Below are 12,260 nucleotides of genomic sequence, written 5' to 3'. Positions count from 1 at the left end.
TAACACCATTCTACAAAATGGGAAATGGGAGAAACTACGTGTATTTCAAGTAAAGAAAAAAAATTAGAGGGATTAGTAAATATGATTATGCTCAAATAGTCTGTGCTGCAAATGACATTTGTGGTTAGAAAAGTTGCATTTGCAAATATGTTGAAAAAACCCCACGGGCAGTTTAATACTAACACTTGTTTAATTTTTTTTCTCCTTTCTTTTTTGATACTCTTCAGACATTTCACATTTTCAAGAACAAAATGATTTGAAAGGATTACTAGAAAATCTCCATCAAAATATTCAAGCCAAAAAAAGAAAGAATGTAGAAATTATGTGGCTGGCTGCAACGGTAAGCACTGTCATGTCAAATCTTATTCCCTGCCACATCACGACCAGCAGGCACTGTCAGCTATACGCTGCGTGGGGTCCAACCTCTGCACTTGGGGTTTCTGAGTGTCATTCTCCATTATCCAGGGGATTAGGCATTTTCACTCTGATTTGTAGTTCTGTCAATAGATCAGGACATGAGATGGAGGGAGATGCATTCAAGAGGAAAAAATCTCACCCACTGGCCACTCTTACCAAGCTTGGATGTGTTTGGCACTCTGTGGTTAAAACGAAGTGTCTGTGATGTTACAATGTCAATTCCCCGTATCAACCAGGATTTTTAAACTGCTGTTCTAGAAACATATGGCTTCAACAGAATGTGGTTATCAGATTTCTTACTCACAGCTTCAGTACGGCTCCTGGACATATTGTTTAGTTAATGAGGTTATAAATGTGTTTGCTAGTTTAGATATTGGCATTGAATTTATTACTGATGGATTGCCCTTGGGGTAGCGAGCTATATTTTGTATAGTACTTTCCCATTGAATGGCACACTTGGAGTGGAATATCTATCTGCTTTCCTACCCTGGGTTTCTCCAAGAGTTAAGGAAAGAAAAATGCTCATATATTTTCTTTTCAGCTCTTTTCTGGCAACCATTAAAACATCATGTGCAATTTGTGAATTTAAACATCCAGAGCCAACGATCCTTTTATACGGAAAGTAACCTTTCATCGAAAGAAAACACATTAACTATCTTTATAATTAACACCCTTTTTATAGTTTTTCCGTGTTACTTTTATATTTTGGAATTCAGTTTAACCAGACTTCTAGCATACTCTATTTGTTCTCCAATTGCATTTAAAACAAAACTTTTTCCCTTACTGCTAGTGCTCAGTTATAAACCAATATTACTTACTCTCTTTTGGGAAAAAGGAATAGATAATTTACCATGAGACTGTATAAAATAATTTACCATGAGCAAGGCAGAAGAAAACTGCTTTGGTTTCCCTCCCTGCCTTCTTGAAGCCCCAGGCAAGAACATCAAAGCTAACAATATGAAATGTTGCTTTTAAGCAGCTCGGTTCCACTGGTCCCATTTAGCACCTTACTGCATTACATGAAGGTTGCTTTTAAAAGTTCTTTCCAGTCTGGCTTCTCTTTGTCTCTTCAAAGACTACTATGGTTGTTAATTCTAACAAAAATTTCACAGTAGTAAATCATAAGTCATGTTTTTTATTTTACTGATAAGATGATAGCATAAAGGTCGTTTGGTCATTTACCAAGGCCATCTGACAACTTAGGAATATATATCATTATATACATATTGTGAAGTTATATAAATAGGTAAATTAAAAACACATGTGCAAAAACAAATGCACATTTTTCTCTTGGTATATGCAAGTTTCCATTTGCATATATCAAATATAACTGTTTTTCTGCAAATCTCATACATTTCTAAGATTTTTTTAAATGTATATACTGACTAAATATGGCTTACTCACAACTTACTTCTGAATGGACACTTATAATTTCTGTAGGCAGATGCCTCAGTTTCAATATCCTATTCTTAAACCAAAGACCTTAACAATACTCCTTTTTTTTTTTTTTTTGAGACAGAGCCTCAAGCTGTCATCCTGGGTAGAGTGCTGTGACATCATAGCTCACAGCAACCTCCAACTCTTGCGCTCAAGCGAGTCTCCTGCCTCTGCCTCCCAAGTAGCTGGGACTACAGGCACCTGCTACAAAACCCGGCTATTTTTTTTTTTTTTTAATTGCAGCAGCCATTGTTGTATGGCGGGCCTGGGCTGGATTCAGGTGTATGTGCCTGGTGCCTTAGCCACATGAGCCACAGGCACCGAGCCAACAGTACTCTTTAAAATGAAGAAATTTAGAAATTCTTTTTGACATTTTCCAAAAATCTTTTATTTCTGTTTCTATTTCATTTTCCTCTCTTCTTTAAATCTATTTAATTAAATGGTATTTATGTTAAACGTTTTACCTTCTTTTTTCTTATTTTTTTAATGTTTCATATTCTTAATGAAAAATATAAAGTTATTTGGTTTTTTCTTGATTGAATGTAAATATTACAAATGAAAATTTAAAGAGGCAAATGTCAATCAAGTATTTAAAATGAAACTCATGTAGTTTAAGAGGAAATTTAGAAATCAAGACCTAGCCTGACTACTTACTTAGAATTATCTCACCTCCACTTGACTTTAAACTTAGGATATTAAACTTTAATAGGATAGGTGCACGTAATAGTGACAATAAATTTGAAATAATATTAAGTCCTTTTAAAAATAATACATATAAGTAGACATTATGGTCTACTTTGTTGCTCTGACTATAGTCAAGCTTTTTTAAGAGATGAAATATTGTTTATTTGAAAGGATTAGAACTTTCTAGAAGTAAATATGGTGAAATCATTCTCTGGTCATTTATATTGGAAAGAGAAGGTGCCAAAGTTCTAAATTTATAGAGATGTATACATCCTAGTTTAATTATCAGAATCACAATTAAATCATGGTAAAAAAAAAAAAAACCCTTAATACACTGTATTATTATGCTTTCTCCTCAAATTAGGCAACTTTTAAGGTATCCTTGATGACAGATAATAAAGCAAGCCTTTGCTATATCACATTAGATTTGTTTTAAATGTACATTGATTAGCATTCAAGTTAATGTTAATTATTAGCTCGTATCAGAACTCTACCATGGGATAGAAGAGAAAGGAATGAAGTGATGCTCCTGTTAACTATAAGGCAGGGAGATGAGAGTGTTGCTGCTCATTCTTCTCAATTTAAATTGGAATAACAAAACAAAGAATGATAGAGAGAAACAGAACATAACAGAAGTTAAAAGACTTGATCCGTGAACTCATGCAGGTCTGTGTTTGTTTCTTGATTCTGCTGTTGTGTGCAAATTACTTAACCTACCTAAACCTCAGCTTCCTCACTTTGTAAGCATGAGAATAATCATACCTTCCTCTAAGGCTGCTATGAAGTTTATTGAAAGAGAAAATCTATGAACTATCTTAGCCTTGTACCTGGTACACCTAGACATGCACTAAACAGTGGCCATTTTCAGTTTTCTCATTCTTGGTGACTATGATTGGTTTCTTAACTATTTTGAGGCACTGTGTGGACATTTAAAATCTCATGACATAAAACCACCACTGGCAATGGTTTTTGTAAATGTAAAATACAAGATTCTCAGTTACTTAGGGTTCACAGCACGTCTCTGATCCAGGGAATGTAGGATTTTTCCCCTTTATAATTAAGTTGTTATTCTTACACTGTTACTGTCATTGTCATCTGCTGCAGCCCAGGTGCCCTCTCGGGAAGCCTTGCCTCTGCAGCTGGTTACTCCATATAACATATGACTTCAAAAGTCTCACACCTCACATATGAGAAACAGGTGAAATAGATCCATTCCACTGGCTTTTGAATTGAAACGGTCATGTTCTTACTTTTGATGGGGTGGATTGAACCAATTGGCTATAACTAACATGAGCCAAAGCTTGTTTGATATGTTTGGATTAGAAGGGTTTGGAGGAGGCCAACGCTCTATAGCCGTGTACCCATGAGCCATAAACTGTTTCAACATGTCTCTTGCAGATTTGTCGCAAACTAAATGGTATTCGTTTCACCTGTTGCAAAAGTGCCAAAGACAGGACTTCAATGTCGGTGACGCTTGAGCAGTGCTCAATTTTGAGAGATGAGCACCAGCTGCACAAGGACTTCTTCATCCGGGCACTGGATTGCATGAGAAGGTATTCCCTAATTCCATATGTCCACATTTCCATTAAGGTATTCCCTGATTCCATATGTCATCACATTGTTTAAGGTCATTTTGAGTCCCCCCTCCCCCCAAAAATATCTATTTTATTGGAGGACTAAATGTTTAGGAACTTTGCTGTTTCCATGGCTTATAGCTCATGAGGAGAGGAGTAAAGTACTTTTATCTTTACCTGTATGTAATTTTATTTCTATCTCTGTTTTTCAGCTCGTTTTAGGTAACGAAAGAAAATGTGTCCATGCACACATTTGATAATACCTACGATTCTATATGAGATTTTATTTGCTCATTAGCTCAAGTTAAAAGGCCCTGAACATGTCATATCTGACACCTGAAAAGCAAATTTTCTTGGCATATAAGTAAGACACACAATAAAGCCAAGACATTTTCCAAATAAAGCCTTTATGGGTTCAACTAATAGGTGATCTTCCCACGGCCCTCAGGGTCTCTGTGTCAGTAACTGCCTTCCTAAAATCATTTTCCTATCTCTTCCCATAAAGATGGAATGACACCAGCACTTTAAATTAGAGAATGAATATTGTTACTCTGCCGACATTTAAAATACTATGCCCGGAGTTATGTTTCTTGATTCATTTCCACTGTAATTAAATCTAAAGTCTAAGCCGTAATGGGAAGGAAAAAGTGCCTCATTCACCATGTCTATCAGCAAGGACACACGTTAATTAACAAGTTAAGCAAAATTGTCTCTTCACTACAAAGACTAGCTCAGAAGCATACCAGGCCACGCAGGACAGGCTTCGGGTTTTAGAAAGGAATGTCATGTGATGTACAAGAGAGGGCAGCCTCCTGTCTGGCATGCCATTAGCTCCCGTTTTTCTTTTAACCTCTGCAGGCTTTCAGTGGAGCTGCTGACGTTTGCCTGTGCTTGTTCTGTGTCTGTGTGTTTTCCCACTAATGAGAGGTTTCTGAAGTCCTCTGCCTTACCTCATTTCATGTATCTTGGCATTTTCATTGTTCAGTGGAATTCTATCATAACTTTTTCATAAGTGTATGAGGATGTCTCAGAGACCTGACATGAACATCTCAGCCATATAGAACGCATTTGGTTGATATAAAATCTTCTTTCAAAAATAATCTCTCAGCGCCAGCAGAGAAAATACAGAATCTGAGTATTAAATCTTCAGATGTGCAGAAAAGAATACAAATGTCACTGTGGATGAAACAGGTGTTTTGGTGAGGACAGCCAGAGTGCATGATATTATAGGCTAGGGACACCGTGGGACAAAAAGGAGTTAATGACTAATAGGATGGAAGGTGAGATTGGTGCCTTTTTTAATTTAAAGTAGAAAGAAGAGAATACCATTAAGTTAGGAAACAGGTAAATAAAAGACTTATCTGTCCTACATAGGTTAAACTAAAATGATGTTATTTTGGTATTGCATAAGGTTATGGGGAGTCAATGTTATACATATAATACATTTGTTTATGAAGCCATTTATGGGCAGTTATTATTTAATTTTTTAATTAAGGAATTAGAAATTCAATCTATTATTTATTTATTTTTTATTGTTGAGGATTCCCAGAGGATACAGAGAACCAGATTACACTGATTGCATTTGTTAGGTAAAGTCCCGCTTATAATTGTGTCCCCCCTCCAAGAGGTATGTCACACAGCGTGAGCTCCCACCCCCGTCTTTCCTTCCCTCTTTCCACTCCCCTCTTCTCCCTCTCCTCACCATGTACTAGGTCATCAGTTATCCTCATATCAGAACTGAGTATGTTAGATTCTTGCTTCTCCCCACTTGGGATACTTTACTAAGAAGAATGCATTTCAAATTTAGAAATTCAATCTAAAAACCCTTCAACCTAAAATCCCTTCCATATCCCTGCTACTCTCCTGATTGTCATCTGATTTTGGGTTTGCGTGTATGTATGAACGTATTTAAAGAAAATAAGATGTGTTCTTTTTTTGTAATAACTGCTTTCATTTCCCTCCTTGGCTATTTTGTTTTATAATGCAAACTTATAGGTTTACAAACTCTGGCAGCATAACAGGGTAGAGAAGTTTCTGGGGCTTGGGAGCAAGCTGAGTGTGAGTCCAGGCTTTGTGCCACACATTACCCGTGAGCAAGTTAGTCTCTGACTGCCTCTTAGTTCTTCAGGCAAAATAGACAACCCATGGGGCCCTCAGTTTCCTCATCTGTAAAATAGATGTGATATCAGTGGCCACTTTTTAGGAGTGTCTTGAGGACTAAATGAATTGATATGTGTAAAGAGATAAGAACAATTTTTGGTACCTAGTAATTATATAACATTTAGTAAATACATAAAAAATAAATGGAGGTCGTGGTGTTAACATTCTGTCTCACTAATTATAATCTTTGTAGTTTTATGTTTGTAAATATATTATGACATAAGACTGGACTCTAATACTGCATATTAAAATACGGTGTCCTGGCCAATCTTGTAAATAAGATTTCAAATATAAATGTTTACCCTTTTAAGAAAGCAAGCCCTTTAAATAGTGCTTTAAAAATGTGCTTGTGTTTACAAATGCTGTGCAAATTATGCAAGCATTATATTCATGATCACATGCCTGAATAGATACTTTAATAGATACTTTTTGATGTTAATGTGTATCATTTGTACATCCTTACAAATAATCATAAAATTTAAGATCAAAAAGTCACCTTTGAAATTTCACATTACAAATTATGAAACTGAGCTCTGGAGGGTGTTTTGGCTCCAGCTACTCAGATAGGTAATATCAGAGCCAGCACTAGAACTTAGGTCTCCTGCTTATATTTTAATGGCATTTTTTGTATCAAATAAGATAAAATACTGTCACTTAAAATTACTTGATATTTGCTTCGAACCTGTTGGTCAAAATATAAGTCATATAAAAATATATACTTTTAAAATCAAGACTGTAAAACCAGAGTGGTCTGCCCAAATCTTGACACCTCGCAGAGGCAACTCTAGCCCTGGAACACAAACTCTTTAATTTCAACCTTATCTATCATGTTAACCAGGATATCCGTGCATGAAGCACCCTGTCTGATCCAGAGTAAAATCAATATAAATAGTAGTTGAATAAATGAATAAAAATCTCCACAGGAAATGTATTCTGCTGCCTTCTGCTTTTCAGAACCACATAGCAACTTCATTGTGTAAAACACTGTATTTTAAGTTCTTTTCTGAGACAGTGATCAGTTGCCCCTGTGCCAGTTTGTCTTAGTGGTCAGTCAGTGGTGGTCAGAAGGTGTGCTCTAACCATTCAGTCGGGTAAGGTGTCCAGCCCTAGCAGAGGTCTGTGTCATTCCAAGGTCAGGAGTTTGCAAGTCTGTGCTGCCTTTTATTTCCACTTGACCTTGTTAGATTCTCTGGGGCGGCCAGAATTATGGGGAAGCTTATTAAGGTCCTGGTACATTTCCAGCTAGTCCACTGCTCTGGAGAGTGGCCCAAATGGGACTGAAATCTCAGGCTAGCTATGAAATTGGCTGTCAGAATTGTTTGCCACCAAGTACACTAAGGTTTCTAACAATACCTGGAAGGGGAGTTTTTCCAATCTGTATTTCAAATCCAGTTAGGACCCTCAGGCGTCCCGGCTGGGTAGTACCTGACGGGAAGTGGCAGGGGTGGGAGCAGGGCAGGGCAAGACCACCACAGACACACCTATTCCTACAGCACGTCTGGCAGTTTTTCATAAATAAACATTTCTCAAATTGTTGCTTGATTTTGGTCCATTGTCCACAACATGAAGTGCTGGGTTTGAAAATATTTTACAATATATCAGATTTTTTGAGGGGAAGAGGCTCTGCCTAGCTCCTTGCTCTGCCATCTGAGAAATCCCAGCCTACAGCCAGTAGCTTTGAAAGGAACATCAGAATCACTGGAATGTCTTAAAACAGCATACTTTTGGACCCCACATGAATTATAATTGGGAAGATCTGAGGTGGATCCAGGGATCTATAAATTTTGAGAATATTACATATATTCTGGGCCACAACTCTGGATTTTAAAAAAAATCAGACTTTTAAAGGAGTTTGATTTTTAAGTCTTTTTAAAAAATTTATGTTTTTGAAGTTACTGCATTTTTTAATTTCATTTAGCATCAGTTCCAGTTTATTTTACCTTTGAATTATTCTAACCACCTTTCAGGCTATTTTCTCTGGATTTTGTAGAAGTTCACCAAGGTTTTAATATGTAGTATCATTACTCTTTTCCTACTTTTATTTTTTGTTCATTGTATTTTGTTTATTTCTGTAGCAGTTTTAGTTTATGAATGACCAAAAGATTATAGATAAAAATAAATAAAACTTCATTTAGCTGCTTATTCAGAAATCCCTTCATCAGAATAAGCTCCCTGAAGACAGAGATTTGTATTTTCCTTTGTTCACAACTATATCCCCAGTACCTACAACAGTGCCTAGTGAAAGTGGGTTCTCAATAATTATTCAATGAATGAATAAATGAATGACACAGGTTTCTAAAACATTGAAGTCCTATATACAGTCTTTGACAGTTGTGTGCATATATTGGCATTTGGAATTAAGCATATGAAATTGTCTATCAAGATACATTTATAAGCTGAAATTCTAGAGGATGAAAGTAAACATTTTAGAGAAGTTATTATCCCAATTGAAAAACAAATAGGCAATAAACAAACACTTTAACTCATAGTCTGAATCCATACTTTGTATAGTTTTCAAAAATTTCTCATTCCTTCTTTTTTCTGGATAGCCAGCATTACTTCAGCTGCAATCTGATTGAAATCCAGAAGAGCCTGTTCAGAATAGAAAGTTAAGGTGTTTGAGTGGATCCGATTCTGTAAGGTTCTCTTATGATTGTCTATATGATAAGACCAAGACATTACCCATTAGAAACCTAGAAAACTTGAAAGAAAAAAAAAGGTTCCAAGAGTCCTATCACTGGAACCAAGGTTGAAAACCACTTGACTAAACTCGACTTTACTTAAAGTGACTTTAGTTTTAATCACTAGTTAATTTTAATGGATTTATTGTAAGAATATAAGCCTGGTATGTCTGTCTTTTCCTTAAGTGTTGCATATGTGTATTGTCAAATCCTTCCCTCATCATCTATGGCTGAAAATAAATAAATGAATAAATAAATAAATAAATAAAATAAAACAGTGGCTGAATAATAGGTAGTATGATTTTTTTTTCTCTCTTTAAGGAAAAGGAAAATGTACTCTCACACTCAGTTTTCAGTTAGGGACTCTCCATTGAACGTTAAGAACCATCTTGTCCCAATGGATTTGCAGAAAAGATTTATAGTAGGGACTTTCAAACTTCCATTTGATTAATAGATGATTGGGGCTAGACATTTAAAAATACAATAAATTCAACTTGATTAAAAAATGTCATGTTTAAACAATAAATAGTTGTGTTGGGAAATTTAATTGCCAGTATCAAGTAAATTAAAACAAGCCTGCCATTTCACTGTTAGTTCCCTTAACAGGAACTCTGGGGTTATGTGCATATATAAAGTAACAATGTGAAACCATATTGCTTAATTGCCTGTCCTTTATTTATCTTATGCTATATTACTCTCTCACCATGTCATTCTATAATGGCTACTTAAAATTAGCATAGTTGATATGCCATTAGTAAGATGAATCTGGATACATTTTAGTATACAACTTATTTATCACCCTTAAGACCTAGAGCCTTAAACATTCTACTTTAATAAATACTTAATGTATAAGAGACAGATTAAAAAGCCCGTCAGTCTTACTGAGTTTTATTCTCTCACTGAATGTCACATTCTCATCATGTTGTATCTGCATTTTATCTGTAGGGTAGCATAATCTATGAAATGTTCTGCCTTATAAATAAATGTCCCTTAACCCATAGATGTCAATTAAGGTTGTATTTATTATGATTTACTCCATTGTGGGGTTCATTTTTGAGTAAGGTAATTCATTTTCCTTAATCTTATTCCCGCTTGAGCTTATTTGCCTTTAACTTTGTTTATACTAGTTGGAGGAAAGCTGCTATTATTTCATATTATATCCTATTTCAAATACTAGAGAGGATTATAAGCATTGTAGACAGGTGACTGAAGTTTATAGCTATTTCTCGACTGCTTGAAAGGGATATGTTTGTGAAGAATAGTATCATTTGGAACAGTTTCTCCAAGTATCATCCTTTTCCTTGAGGATTTCAGTTACCTGTTTACTGCATTACTTCAGTTCATATCTGCAATAAATAATAGGAATGAGCCCAGATTGAATCCCATTCATTTTATGGTCAGTATTAGTAACTTGACAATTGACCTTATTTAGGATGATTTTGCTTAAGGGAAAATGAGAAATGCTACAAAAAATACACATTCTTAAAAATCATGTTGAAGGAATTATCTTTTAATAAGACATCCACAGAGGAACCACTGAAGAGGCCTAATCTTACTGGAGAAATCAAAGAATGGTCTACAAAGAACTTTCAACTTCCTAAAAAGAACATTTTTTCATTTTCGTTTGACAAGATACATTGCCATATTATTCTATTAGAAAATAGCGGTTTTGAGGTTTATGTCTTTTCCCTAATTTATTTTTGTATATACAGTAGAACCGCTATAAGTTGACTACCCAAGAGGCTGTAACAAACTGGTCAGCATATAGAGGTGGTCAACACGAGGAACTAGGCCTACTGCACTGATACATATGTGTAGTGCACGTCTGGTCTATGAAAATAGGTCAACTTAAGGAGGTGGTCAGTGTAGCGATGTGGTCACTATGGAGGTTCTACTGTAGTATTTGTTTTCTTGTCCTAGTCACATGAGACCCTGTGAGCATGGAGCTCGTCATCCAGAGCAGCCACCAACGTTATACACACCTTTCCAAGCCATTCCCTTTTTGGTCAGTACTACTCTGGCTCTCTACACTTTCCCATCCTTATCTACCCTGCTCTTCTTCCCCATCCTATGTTTCTGTAAGCACCTTTTTGGATATTCCTAAAATTGGGAATTTTCCCTGATCTTCATGTCCTGGAAGAAATATCTCAGGATTAAGACTTAGTTTCTGAAAGGTTTAAAGTGTCCCTCAGTGTCTATTTCAGGGTTTGGAAATCTTGCTAATCCCCCATTTATGGCATCAATGGATCTAGGAGAAGCTAAGGACAGAATAGGGATTGTTGCTGCTCTCTGGGGTCTCTGCACAGAGCAGCTCTCAGCACTCAGTTGGTGGAACTTGGGAACACCAAACTCTTGAATGCTCACAGACTTAATAGCTAGTTAGGACATCCTGCAAATAATGTGTCAGGAGCCACTAAACAAGTAGATCATTATTTGTTATGTCATAGTCATTTTCATAGTCAAAAGTACACCTTTTGAGTATATACTCTGGGAAAACCTATGCTACACAGAGGGAGAAAAGGTTATAAATGGCAGCTCATAGTCAATGAGTACTTGACACCATGAATTACACTAAGTATTCTATGGGAGGAAACTATTACTCCCCACAGGGATAATATTAGACAGATGAGGCCACAAGCATATTAAGTGTTAATGATTAGAGTGGTTCAGAGGATAATAGGAATCACTGTGGCCGAGGGCTTCCAAGGGGGAGGTAAGAGTTGAACCATGTCTTGAGTATGAATAGGATTTGGGTAAGTAACATGGAAGAGTTAAGAAGATCTGGACTAAGTGTTAAGTCTAAAACTAGTGCTCATTTGTTTATCACACTCATCAAATATTCCTGTTTGCATGAATGATATCATAATGTGTTGCACTGAACTTTTCTTCAGCTGTGTATCATGTTTTTGAGATGTGTTTATGTATTAGTTCTAATTATCTCTTTTTAATAGTTGTGTAATGTTCCCTTGTAAGAATAGATCACAATCTATTCCTTTCTTTAATTGTAAGTTGTTTCTGATATTTTTCAATTGTGAACAGTAGTGTAACAAACATTCTCACGTATATATATTCATGAATACAAGTATAAGAGTCTCTCGAGTACATACACACATATGGAGAATCGGTGGAGAGGTATTTATATTTTTAATTTTACTAGATACTGCTAGATTCGTTTTCCAAACAGCTATACTAAATAATATTCCATAAGCCAGGCACTTGTGTTGCCATTTCTCTATGTGCTCCAATTCTTTTTTTTTTGTAGAGACAGAGTTTCACTTTATTGCCCTTGATGGAGCGCTGGGCATCA

The 12,260-nt window shown here is 35.9% G+C and overlaps 1 protein-coding gene across 1 annotated transcript in view; it reads left to right on the top strand.

Moving 5' to 3' along the window:
• The window catches only part of INPP4B (inositol polyphosphate-4-phosphatase type II B), a 394,326-nt gene that overhangs the window by 346,103 nt on the left and 35,963 nt on the right, over positions 1 to 12,260 (top strand). The window contains exons 22-23 of the mRNA XM_023513461.1: positions 228 to 340; positions 3,937 to 4,091. Of these exons, the coding sequence (XP_023369229.1) occupies positions 228 to 340; positions 3,937 to 4,091 (268 nt within the window). The remainder of the gene's footprint in view (positions 1 to 227; positions 341 to 3,936; positions 4,092 to 12,260) is intronic.

The sequence above is a fragment of the Otolemur garnettii genome, unplaced genomic scaffold (genome assembly GCF_000181295.1).
Source record: "Otolemur garnettii isolate 467f Iridium unplaced genomic scaffold, OtoGar3 scaffold00041, whole genome shotgun sequence".
Taxonomy (NCBI): Eukaryota; Metazoa; Chordata; class Mammalia; order Primates; family Galagidae; genus Otolemur; species Otolemur garnettii.
Note: the sequence above shows the minus strand (reverse complement) of the source record. Positions and strands in the feature narration are given on the sequence as shown.